Below are 13,871 nucleotides of genomic sequence, written 5' to 3' on the forward strand. Positions count from 1 at the left end.
CAATATATACATATATATCAAAAAACAGATCGCTCGGCGATTTGAGAGCGCACTCGGAAACAGAAGAACAGCATCTTTATTATCCACCAGGCAACAGGAGTACATTTGTAAGTTCAGTGAGTCTGCCTGACGCGTTTCAGATTGTTCCTTCATCAGAGGCGTAGCTCAATTAAATCGCTATGCTGCGTGACATACATATTTGAATACTAGCCCTCCAATGGGCTCTCAGATGAGACCCCAGTGTTTGCTGGGAGATGTAGTTTGTCACGTAGCCTGCATTCTAAACCAAGATTGGAATGAGCTGTCGACTCACAAACGGTCCTAAATGAGCCGCCAAATGTCCGTAATCCACAAGGACTACTTCCCCAAAGCGAGCACAGCAAATTCTGTGCCCATTGGCCCCTTTCACATCCTTAGGGTGGTGCGCTCTCCACGGCCCGGAGCCGCCGTGAAAACATAAAAAAAACAGATCGCTCGGCGATTTGAGAGCGCACTCGGAAGCAGAAGAACAGCATCTTTATTATCCACCAGGCAACAAGAGTACATTTGTAAGTTCAGTGAGTCCGCCTGACACGTTTCAGAATGTTCCTTCATCAGAGGCGTAGCTCAATTAAATCGCTATGCTGCGTGACATACATATTTGAATACTAGCCCTCCAATGGGCTCTCAGATGAGACCCCAGTGTTTGCTGGGAGATGTAGTTTGTCGCGTAGCCTGCATTCTAAACCAAGATTGGAATGAGCTGTCGACTCACAAACTGTCCTAAATGAGCCGCCAAATATCCGTAATCCACAAGGACTACTTCCCCAAAGCGAGCACAGCAAATTCTGTGCCCATTGGCCCCTTTCACATCCTTAGGGTGGTGCGCTCTCCACGGCCCGGAGCCGCCGTGAAAACATCAAAAAACAGATCGCTCGGCGATTTGAGAGCGCACTCGGAAGCAGAAGAACAGCCGGTCTTTTATTTATTTTTATAAGGAGGGCTGTGTGGCTCCCCTTCTTTAACTAATGTATTGGCCCTGGGGACCCCATCCCCCAGGGCCTGCACCCGAATTTTGTTTGTTGAAAAAAATTAACTTGGCCCTCCCAAGGCCTTAATCGGCCCGGGGAACCCTACCCCCGGGTCATGGCCTTTTTTTTTTTTTTTTCTTCAATTCTTTAGGAGGGGGACTGCGTTGCCCTCTTTATCAGGCCAGTTATGGCCCAGGGGACCCCATCCCCCGGGGCCGGCCTTTGTTTTTTATTATTTAAAAAAATATATTTATAGAAACATGTAGGGCATGCTGGACAAACCGTATGTACCTATCACCATGACGATTTGCGTGATATTCATTAAAAGGCGACTATGCATACAATGAATCCACGTGGAATGTATTTACACCGCTAGTGAAGCTCTGACGTGTCTGACGCCCTACCATGCCTAATCCCGGCGCCCCCGCCGGAGGGTACTCTCCAAGTAGACACCCTTGTTGTTTATTTAAACAAACATGGGTAGCTATTGACTGGCACATTTAATACACACGCACACCAAGCCATTCAAAGGGGATTCAACAAAAATTCGACCAAACTATGCAAGAAACCCCCCTCACGGTTAATAAAACACACATCCGCCGCCGGATGTGTAATACTTTTTATTTTACTCTCTGGAAAGGAGACAAACCTCACTTGAGTCACAGCGTGCTCCTGGCTGAGCCCAATGCTGTGTTAAACCCACCAGTGCCCGCCGAGTGGCACACACCTCTGTGTTGTATTCCACCAGCTAGTGCGTATGCTACGACACTCTCTAGCCCATGTGCACTGTAACACCACCCCGTGAATGTCATGCCACACTTGCCTTTGCACGGGTTATATTGCCCCATCTAACGTGCCTTCCTCGATGCCTATGTTATAACGCACAGCGCTATGCTATACATATTACAATCTGGGATCCATATCTTTGTCACAGTGCATATGCAACGTTACACTCCCCAGCACACATTTTATATTACAACTTTAGAGCCTAGTTAGGTTACACAACACTGCCCTGTGCATATTACACTCCAAGGCGCATATCGCATAGCACGCGCTAGTGCCTGTGCTATCTCGCGCTCTCCAATGAATCTGTCATTGCGCACAATGTATTGCAGATTATATTTCATGCCCCGGTTCATCTTAGCACACTTTTTGGTGCATAGTTTATACCATATACTATATGTAGTTTTCATTTTCAATCGTGCTCTCAGGACTATGTTCTATATAACACTGCGTCCACCTACCCTTTTCACGGGCATTATATTTTGCGATGGAAGGTGGAGGGTCAGGGGGTGTTTCTGCCAAGTGAGCCCGGAGTCACAGTCACAAACGTCCTCTTCTTCCTGAATAAAAGTGAGATTATGCTGCATGCTTGTTCATATTTTAAGTAGTTCGCACAGACAAACATTTTAAAAATAATAAAGTTCCTAATACCCACCTTCTCTGAACAGTTAGCTTGCTGCCCCATCCACCTCCTCCCTATCCTTTGTTCTCTGAATCCATGGACTAGCCTCCCTCCTGCCATGCATGGTCTGTTGTGCTGCCACTGCCCTCCATTTAGCATGATGTACCAGTCCACTCCTCCTGCCCTCCATTGCCCAATCCTATGCCCCATCATTGACCTCCTGCTTAGCCTCTGTGCTTAGCTTGCTGCCCCTATTCTCCATCCCCCTGCCCTCCGATGTCTTTGTGCATGCCCCTGCTCCATCCTTTCTGCCCCCATGTTCCATTGACCTGTCACACCTATCTTCTCTGAGTGTTCTGTTGAGCTGCCACTCTCCTCCCACCTGCCTAGCATTGTCAGATGACTGTAACCTATCCCTCCACCCTGCCTGTCCACTATCCCCGTCCTCCATGGTCCATTTTACTGCCACACCCTTCTGCCCTCCCTGGTCTGTTGTGCTGCAACTGCTCCTCCTGCCTGCCCCGCGTGGTCTGTTGTGTGGCCCCTAACCCTGAACTCTCTTGTCTGTGCCCAGATCCTGATCCTCCATGGTCCTTTGTGCATACCCCTGCACCCTCCTTCTTGCCCATCATAGCCATGTGCTGCCACTAACCCTCCCACTTGCCATGCATGGTCTTCTGTGCTGCCATGGCCCCTCCCACCATCCCTGTGTGGTCAGCTAGCTGCCCCTGACCCCCTCCCACCTTCCCTCCATGGTCTGTGTGTATGCCATCATAGTCTCATTGTTGCTCTCCATGGTGTGTCTTGTTTCTAGTGTCCATCCTGCCTAACCTCCATGGTCATCTTGCTGCTCCTGCCCCCTTGCCCCCAGCCCTCTGTTTCCATGTGCAGACCCCTATTCCCTCCCTCCTGGCTTGTCTGTTCCATTGTAATGCCCCTGATCTGTCCCTCCTGCCCTTTATGGTCTGTTATGCTGCAGCTTTCTCTCCTGTCTGTCCATTATGGTCAGCTAGCTACCATTTGCCTCTTTCCCCTCTGTTCTCTGTTGTCCATGTGCATGGTCCTGTCCCCTCCCTATTGCTTTCTATGGATTGTTGTGCTGCACTCCCGTCCCGCATGCCCTGTGTGGTGTATTGCTGCTGCTGCATACCCTGATGCCTGCCCTGTAGGGTCAGTTTGGTGCACCTCTCCATATCCCTCCTGTCCTCTGTTATCCGAGTCCATGTCCCTACCCCAATTCCTCCTGCCTACCATGATCCAATGTACCATACTTGTGAGCATTTTGAACTTTGTAAGAGGGAGATTTTGAAAAAAAACTGGGGTATTGATTTTCCCCTTTAAGTTACATTGAAAAAGAGGAGACTGTAGACAGGAGACAAATCAAATAAAGCCCATTTGAGCTTAAAAACATTGGCCGTGTCCTGACTGAAACGGGTCTGTTGGCATGTATGGTTGTACTACCACTGCCTCTTCCTTCTGCCCACAATGGTCTATTACATTGCCTCAGCCTCTCTTGCCAGTCCTGTATTGTTGGTTTGTTGCCCCTGCCCCCCTTTCCACTGCCCTCCATAGTCTGTTGTGCTGCCATTGCCCTTTCTGCCTGCCCAGTGTGGTCAAATTGTTGCCTCTGCACTCTCCTACCTGCCTTCAATTTTCAGAGTCCGTGTCCCTGGCCTCCGCCTCTCAACAGTATCCCAATAAACAACTAGATTGCTAACATTCTATATTTATTACAAAAGTGTGGAACGCCTGACGTCATCTTGACGTAATAAACTGTAATACCTAGAGCATTTCCTTTAGAAATTACATATATGAGAGGGTCTTATTTGCATCAAAATTATGGTTAGTGCTCTAAAAAAACTAAAATGAGGACATATTTTCTGAGTTTTCAAATAGCGACAAAGAACTTTAAAATTATTTGTAATCTTTTTGTCGTTTTATCCAGTTGACCACTTGATTAAATGTTGCACCTAAGGGAGAGGATGTGGTGTTACTTCCAGAGCTGCAGACTTTGCAACTGGGGAACCAGGTTGGAGTTTCTGCTTCAGCTCAACATTCTGTGATTCTGGTCAAATCACTTAATCTCTTGTCTTGTCTTCTGAAGCTGAAATAGTCGTCCGTGAAATGCACCAGTGGGTGGGGTACCCTCACAGAAATTCCATTGCTTTATAATATATGGCTCAAATGCCACTGCTGAAGAGGGCATTATACATTTCATCTAGTCATGAATAATTCAGGTAAATACAATATTGTAACACCAGTCCTAATGCAATAATAACAACAGTTTGTTGCTTATTACGTGGCTAAGACAAATGCAAAAATCCATGCTGAATCAACTTTTCCATTCATCTCATGCACATGTACGCTCCACAGTCTTATTCCATCCGGATCAACCTCGTACCAAACCCACCCACACTGTTCTTTTCTCATTGATCATCCCACCTATTAAACTAGTCACATGCTCTCAATCACTTCCCCTTCTTCCACACTGCTCGCCCCTCTTTTGGTCCGCCGCCCTCCTTTTGCCCCAAACGTTACTCTACACTTTGTACATACCCTTCATTTATTCTTGCACTCGTCATCTATTTACTCACCTATTCTACCTATCCATGTAAGCCACACGCATCTATCCATATATCCAACTGTTGAATCCTTCTCTTAATGCCAGCCCGCTCAAACACACAAGCAGTCTGTGAAGAAGCATATCAGTAATAAGGCTGCTCTGTGGCATTTGCCAATGCTTGCTTACCTTATTAGCCGCATACCGTTCTGTGCATGGTCTGTACAAGTTGCACCTTCTTGCTGCCTACATTTTTTCCGTGCTTTCGGAGATAAGTCATATGAGCTTTCTTGGAGGCGAGCAGAAATGGTTGCTCTGTGAGAATCTTGAGTCCTTTGATCGACCTATTTGGATGCAGTGAAGCTTTAACGGTGATGACCAAAGTGGCTTGCATGCCCCTGAAGTGAGTGAAAATATCACCACTACTATTATAAAGCATGCTAATACGCTATTCAGTATCTGTTTTCAGGTATACCGTGCTTTGGATGTAAAAACAACAAGAAAAATAGGTGAAGTGTGGCATATGTGCATAATTCTAGACTTATTTGAAATCTTTGTCATGTCCTGAAAAATGTAACGACGAATGCTCGCAAAAGCCTGAGCTATGAAGCTTTCAAGCAATATATCTGCATCGAGAAATGTATGAATTGTGCCCAAAAAACATGTTTGTCAAACAAGTCATCATTATGAATGGTCGTCCGTGTGGCAGAATGAACCACAATTAAATATTTTAGTGTTGAATTTCAAAACTGAAGTTGAATTATTTGTGTTCTCCGACCTATCCCCTTTAAATATCATATTAATCTTAAGTAGTCTGACCATTGTTTGTATATTTCATTGGCAAAAGGATTGTAAATTCTGAACCCCGGCTGAAACGCACTTTTCATTTGTATGTATTTTTGTTTCAACAGGGAAATTAAGATATGCCAACAACAGCAATTACAAAAACGATGTCATGATCAGAAAAGAGGTATTGTATGATATTAACCATTTTTATTACACTTATTTAAATAGTCATGACTTGAACCACTTGGCAGCGAAGCACTTTGCAAAGCGCCAAAAGGTTGTCTTGGATGTGTGGTGTAAAGGGAGCAAGGGAAAATCAAAGCTGTATGGGCAACAACAAATAGTCCATTATAAGAACAACATCCTGCAAATGACTAGATGGAGGGGCGAAGACTTCTGAGTTTCAAAGATGCTTTTGCTGGCGCTAGAAAGAATGAGCTTGAGGTATATATTGAGTGTCATAAGAGGTCTTCTCCACGCCCCCCCCCCCCCCCCCCCCCCACACGATTTTTAGGTCTCGCTGAGACCGCGAAAGCTGTCTCTTTGAGACATTTTGTAAGTGAGTTTTTGAAAGTGCCTCCCCTGGCATAGAGCTACCACGAGGCGTGCACGCGCGCAAAGCAGCCATATGGCTTTACATCGCTCTCCCTCGTAGCCCCTCTCCACCCCCTTCCCTGCTGCTATTTCACACCAGTTTATCAGAACTCCCGCTTCTCTCCCCCACCCCCCACCTTAATTGTTGACGAGCACTGCACGGTATACTCTTGGCGTGATGCAGGATGCTTTTTTCATGTCTTAAATAAGTCTTCACAGAAAAAATGCATTTCCCTACTTTACATCTTGATTAATTAATTTAAATCTGTACATCTCCCAGTTCAGGAGAAGTTTGTATATTCAATATTTTCCATTTGATGATATCAGGCGTCTGATGATTATGACAGCGTTACGTAACCGGGGATTCAAAGTGAAAGCAGCCCACATTAGGGACCCATCACTGCGCGGGAGTGCGTCAAGGTGACGGCAGCTCTGCTCGCAAAGCTTGGACTCGGTGATCAAAGCCACAGCCAGCAGCACTCTGCCAAACTCAGCAGGGCCGCTCTGCTGGGCAGGCCAGGACAGGACCGAGAAAAAATGCAAACAAACCTTCTCTCGCACACAAATACACTGGAATAGCCTCTGCTTTGTCTTATCACTTGCCACTTCCACTCTATTCATCCCAGTTAGCGAGTTCCTGCTTCATAATTCATACATTAAAAGTCCAGTTCGGCCGGACTTTTATTATTCCCTCTGGATCCTTTCAATACAAACACCCTTATCTAGGGGAGGGAGGGGGTTGTCTCAAAACAGCAAGTATTCTGTTTACACCTCGTGCTGCCCCGTCGCCCATTTACGAAAGAGCCTATGGTGGCTGACGAGGCAGGAGACTTTACCACCACAAACCTTAGAACCCAAGACAGTTATCCGTGGTGTCCCTCAATGGTGAACAGTGGCACCATTTGCATACAGCGACATGCTGCTATGGCTACATTGCTCCACCTTATGGGGTGCAGTTCTACATGTATGAGGACAACGCCCAAATGTTTTTGGTCTCTCTCAAATGGAGGGAACCTCAGCTGGGAAAGAAGGAGGAACTACAATAACGGACTGCTTACCACAGGTATCCTGCTGGGTGTCAGTCCACCGTTCTAAAGTTCACTCCTGCAAAGAAGGCACCCCTTAACACAAGCAATGTTTGCACAACTGAAACTCAAACCTGTGGCTAACTGTATGGGGCTCCCCTCAACAACCCTCCCCAAAAGCAATCAAAACAGTAGTGCAACGTAGGAATCTACATCAAAGATGACCTGTCCCTAGAAACCAAGGTGGCCAAAGTTTCCAGCACTATTTTTCTTCAAAAAGGATACTACCATTTATCCACCCTGATCACCAAGTGTGGTTGTTAATGCATTAGCACAGTTTCGCCTTAGCTAGGGCAGTCTTTACCTAGGCTCCCATGCATAACTAAAAAGTAAGTTACAACTCGCTCAAAATGCTGCAGTTCAGGTCTTCACCAGACTTCTAGTACGATGCCAAGTCAGTGCAACACACTGACACAAACTAGTTGCTGATTTGAAGCAGAGTGCTTTTCACATCACTGTTCATCAAGCACATGACCATTTATCAATCAACTCTAAACTTTGTGACCGCTAAATCTAGACTCCACCAATGGCAACACCTTCAGCATTCTGCTCATTCCTTCTTACTGGAGCCACAGCCAATCACTAAAAACTGCACTTGAGCCCATCTTCTTTCCCCACCATGCCACTCCAGACAGGGTTCACCTAGGTACAAATCAAACATGGTCCTGCTCCAACAGGAACAGTCAGCTTGAAGTGCCAGACAAGCTCCCCCTATATAAGAACATACACAGCCCTAGACAGTTTTGTTCTTTTTGGGCCTCAAGAGTGTGGGCCAGCTTACGTCCTGTGACACAGCTAGCTTGATACCAAAGTCTGAGCATAGTTGTTGCTCTTGGCCCATCACATTGAAACACAGTGCTAGAACAGGTCTGTGGTTCAGGGCCGGCTTTAGCGCTGGTGGCACCCTGTGCGACAATGTTTTTTGGCGCCCCCCATGACCACCTGCACAACGAATTCCCGCACTACCACTACCCCTTATGCCACCATAACCACTCTCACTCAGCTGCATTTAATTCGTTTTATAGTGTCACTCATAACAGTGAAGGGTGTCAGAGCACTTTACATTGTACACGCATTACTCAATCATATGTGTGTAAATCAATGTATAGGAAACGTTACATAAGACAGAGTGGTAGAATTTATATGTCATCCATGCTGGTAGGCAGTAAGGTTTAGGGGGGCTTGGACTGGAGAAGCACAAACTCCGAATTTAAAACGTAAGACCATGGTTAGGGATTAGCTTTAATAATTGGAATTGTTTTCTACCCAAATCATCACTTTGTAGAACATTAGAATATTGAAAGTCTGGGGAAAAATCCATACGCTCTAATCTGTACTTGAAGTATGCATTTCAGTTCTTTGATGGCAGTTAGCTCACTGTTTTTATTAGTATTTTAACTTATAAACTACAAGTAACAAAACGAAGTCTCGGACAAAAGCAGTATCCCACTGACCTATTTACATTATGTTCACTTCGTGATTTGCATGATACACATTCTTTGCAGCAGGCACATTAACGCTCTGCACTACCTTATGATGAATCAAAACATCCCCCGGTCAAAACTTCCACTAGACAAAACTTCCTTCTCCCTCCATGAAAAACATCAATCACCATGAAAAACATCAATCACGGGAGTAGGCTTGACATTTTTATTGTTGGATGAAATGTGCTGTAGGTCAGGAAGGTTGCAGTGGGTGCTTTTAAACACAACTTAAACTAGAAAACAGGCGCCCCTGATCACAGCAGGAGCCCGTGGCATTAATCCCCATCTCACTGTGACACAGCGAACAGGACAGGCCACTTGGTGCAGGCGATTCATTCATTATAAATAAGGCAACTTTTCCAAGTAATGGTCCGTGCACGGTAACTCCATCTTCAAGGCTTGACAGCCCACGCAGATGCTGTGAATAACAGCCAAGCAAGAAGCATGCGTCACAGCCAAGAATGGAGGGGCAGAGAAGTGACTGCCCCAGATACCCTCTGACGCACACCAGGGCAGAACTATCAGAAGGACCAGTGAGGCCCTCAGCAAATCAAGACTATGCATTAGGGCACACATCTTACAACATAAATGGGGAATGAACTGCCATAGCCAATGCAAAATGACGTCACGAAGGATGTCACGTGCCAGAAAATAATGCAACCTCCATATCATACTCTTAAGGAACGAGCGTATTTAACAGGCAAAACAGAGATGGAACCGTCCTATATAGTTCCTACTACCAGAGTAAATTTGTGCATAAAAGGTAAGTATTGATACACATGCCATGTATTTAATTATTTATTGGCAGTTTTATCTGGCGCCAACAGGACCTGTGGGTGAGAGAACGCTTCAGGAAACAGAAGTTTCGCACAAATAGAAGACAGGAAATATAATAAACTTTCAGAAGTAAAGTACAGGGTCATAAGATAAATAGTATAGCGACACCCAAGCAGCTGTAACCGTGTCTGGGAAAGGGAAACATTGAAGGCTTTAGAAGACTATATTGACAACAAAAAAAACACATGCAATTATAAGCGTTATGATTCGTTTAGTTGAAACATAAACGAAGTACAATCCTTCTGAACAATAACAAATAAAACAAGGCATCGATACATTTTTTTTTTTAGCAAACTAGCCATATTTTATTATCATTTATAAAGCAAACACATCAAATTGATATCTTAAATGTCACAAAGTCAAAGGCGATTCATTTCATTACCTTAAAACAATTGATAGGCTATACAAGCTTACACATACTAATACTCTATCAGATGTCACAGCTACAATAAAAATGTCCTTGCTAAGATCCCACTGCTTTTTCAACCCTGTTCCGCAGGACATCAATCTGTAAATATCAGGGCTCTCTTGGTGTCAACAGTTTGTATCCAATAATCATATTGTGCGAACTGAGGAGAACCTTTCAATTCGGCTTCTAAAACGTTTGCCTCGGCTAATAAAACAGGCCCTATAATATGGAGCGCGCATCACTCGTTCCATGTGTGGAGCGCGCATCACTCGTTCCATGTGTGGAGCGCGCATCACTCGTTCCATGTGTGGAGCGCGCATCACTCGTTCCATGTGTGGAGCGCGCATCACTCGTTCCATGTGTGCGCCCACAGGCCATTCATTACGTGCAGTATTTGCAAGTCACCAATGCCCTGTAGTTTATGTGCTCCACGTCCGTGCGTTTTGGGGGAAGCCGATAGAAGGCATTAGGTGTGTGAGCGACCACAAAAGAGGCCCTGGCTCCCTGCTGGCCTCTTAAAGGACACCCCATGTTCAGCCTCACCCCACCCACTTCGGAAGCCATGAGCCATTAAACAGAGGCGGAGACGCTGCCCAATCCTATCTAGCAGGGGATGAAGACCAGGATGCTGCCCCCCCCTCTAGGTGACCACCTCCACCACGGATTGCCTCACTACCATCCTTTCACAGTACCCCTGAAGTCTCCATAACCACTCTCTCTTAGATGCCTTTAATTAATTATTTAGCGCCACTCATACTTGTCTGAAAATTGCTGAAGGCTAAGAGGAAAGAAACGGATGCTTTTAAAACAATAGTATACGGCGCCCCCACCGGCAGTCAGCACCCGGTGCTGTGGCACCGTTCGCACCGCCCTAAAGCCGGCCCTGCTGTGGTTGCTTGAGCTTCAATTCGGAGGGGAGCTAGCCTAGGAGTTTTGGATGAAGTGTTTCGACTGGAGAAGGACCAAGTCTGATTTTTATAAGGCTTGCCACTGCCTGGACTGGCAAAAATTAAAGACTGAAACGCATCCCAAAGTAATTGGAAGTGGCTGAAACTTAACAAAGTGTTCCATCCCTCACTTCTGTGTTTCAGTGTAATGCCGTAAATGTAATATGCAAATCCAACATTTTGCCATACGACTTCAGCTGCACCCCAATAACAAGTCTCAACAAGGCCGAACCTGGCCAATGGTTACTACGAGAGGGCTTGGACTGCCAGTTTGAATTGAGCAGTTCCTACAGTAGCAGAACCAAGTTTGGTTTGGTGAGGCATGGTCCCTGTTTGAAATGATATAGGAAGTAAAAAACTATGGACTGCAAATTAGCACAAGTGACTGCGACATTTGCAATCATTCCCCCTTCACTGTTTATCATTGTAATGCAGTAAGTGCACCACATATGTCAAGAGGTACCTCTCTGATGCAAAGTCTCATTAGCACAAGGTTGTTCTGAAGTAGCATAGCGGGCAATAATGATAGACCAGAATGTAGGCCGCATGACTGCTAAGGACTGAGACTTTAGTAAGTATTCCACATTTCCACCGATCATTATTAATTATCTGGCTTTGAATTCAAGTATTTACTCCTCTAGGAGTAATTTACTGACTTTCAGGGTAGCGGACACATCATTCTTCTTTCTAGATCCTGTCGTACATATTAGACACTTTTCAATATAATCTTTCTACAGTCTGTCTCTGATGGGCTGGGTTAGGGTGCAGCAAAGTATCATAAGAGCAGAGGGTCTAGAGATGAAGTCCCTCTGTGAAATATGTGCCACCTATATGGCATGATTCATTTGCTGGTCTTTTTATCATTAACACTTTACATTGGACAGGCTTATGTATTGGAAGGCAGGTTTGCTTCAAGCACTGATTCCCATGAAGCGGCCCAAGAGCAAATGGAAGTAATTTAAATGTAAAGCATTTTCATAGTTGGTGGTTATCATAATAATTTGCCTTTGGCTTTAGACAGTGTGGAACATGATGGACACACTTGTTTTGATAATACAGTGCAATGTCATTCTTGTATGCAAACACTAACAGATATGGACATTCCTGAGTAGATAGCGAAGTTATCAATTCGATCCTCAAGAGTACTTTTGCAATGCACATTCATTTTAAATGTGTTTATTTTTTTATTCAAAAGCCTAAACTTCTAGGACATTAGGAGGCATGTGGTGCCTCTGTGTGGATAATTTTGCACAGTATATAACCTGACTGCATACCAGTGTCTCTAGGGGTTCTGCTACAGCTTGTGAGTGAATGTTTAGCAGTACATCTAGAGGTTGGGCCTTTGTTGCTGCTGGGTGTACTCCATACGACATAGTCCTTGGTGGAATCCAGCTATCCACATCCTATGCACTTTATGACTGTCTCATCCTTAAGATACTGACCCCTCTTAGAATGGCAGGTATGTGTGATTGCATATAGTCTCACACTCTTTGTATCTTACACACCTTATCCAACACCTCACATGTAGGTCAAACTACAACCAACACCCATCTCAACAAGCATTTGCAATGCATTAGGTCTCGCATTTACGCGAGTTTGAGTTATTGACATTGCAAATAACAATGCCTATTGGCATTGTCATTTACAATGCCTTAGCTTTAACTCGTGTAACTGCGAGACCTATTGCATTGCAAATGCTTGCTGTACTTTCATTTTAGACAACTCTAGATGGGAAGCAGCCTGGCTTCTGTGTTGAAGATTGCTCTGGTGGTGGTTGTTTTTTAGACGATAAATGTGAGCACTTCGAAGGGAGGCTGCTTAGTCTGAGTTAAATGAAGGTATGCAAAGGGACATAGTGAAGCAAGATGAATATATGAGAGGCGATATGGTCAATTATCTCATGCGAAGTGAGTGCCGCTTGAGAGTTATGCATGCGTCCGAACCACATTTTGAATGTGGGGCAATCAAGTGATTGGGCAGCTGAGCATCAATCTTTTGCTGGGCTCAGGGGCTAGGGGTTTATAGGGGAAGTGAATACGGCATTTTCTGTCTGCCTCACCACGTACTTGCAGTGTGTATGAAACCTACCTGGTTTTGATTGGTGGTTATTTGTGATTGCATAATTTACAGCTCTGTCTTCACTGGTTTGTGTTTGAGAAACCTTAGAAAAGATGAGTTCATTTTATGACCTTAATATTGATTCCGATGCTAATTGACATAGTCAAAGTATTGTACCATGTCAAAAGCCACTGAGCGGTTTATCTGAACAAAAAAAGCTGGGGTGTCTATCACAACAAAAAGTCACTCACGTAGTTGGGTAATCCTTATCTGGACGTAGGGCTAGTGTTCAAGTATATGTTTTGAATCCGTGAAATGGTGTTCGATGAGTGGGCTCAATAAAATAAATCCTATCGGTTTTGGAACTCTTTATATTATTTTGTGAAAAATCCCTGGTGGTTCAAGACAGAAATATTTCCGAACGTAGTCTGTTCCTGTCATGTGTTTACAAGGTTTCGTTCGGCTTAGTAGAAGGTTAAATCCTCACTATTTGTATTTGACTGGCCTTGTTATCTGTGGCAAGTACTTTGAGGTATTAATGGTGGATTGGGAGTATGGGGATATGTTAGACCTGTCAGCCCTTTGGGTGGTCCCTCCTCATCATTATTTATTTTGTCCCACTTTTGCCTCAAACCCTGTTTGAATTTTTCCTTTTTGGGAACCACCAGACTTTTTCGTGTTGCTACAGATTCAGGG

The 13,871-nt window shown here is 44.8% G+C and overlaps 1 protein-coding gene across 1 annotated transcript in view; it reads left to right on the forward strand.

Annotated features, from left to right (window-relative positions):
* Positions 1-13,871, forward strand: part of MAGOH (mago homolog, exon junction complex subunit) — an 80,176-nt gene that overhangs the window by 33,905 nt on the left and 32,400 nt on the right. The window contains exon 2 of the mRNA XM_085602590.1: positions 5,887-5,945. Within this exon, the coding sequence (XP_085458716.1) occupies positions 5,887-5,945 (59 nt within the window). The remainder of the gene's footprint in view (positions 1-5,886; positions 5,946-13,871) is intronic.

Source organism: Triturus cristatus, chromosome 4_2 (genome assembly GCF_964204655.1).
Source record: "Triturus cristatus chromosome 4_2, aTriCri1.1, whole genome shotgun sequence".
NCBI classification, from domain to species: Eukaryota; Metazoa; Chordata; class Amphibia; order Caudata; family Salamandridae; genus Triturus; species Triturus cristatus.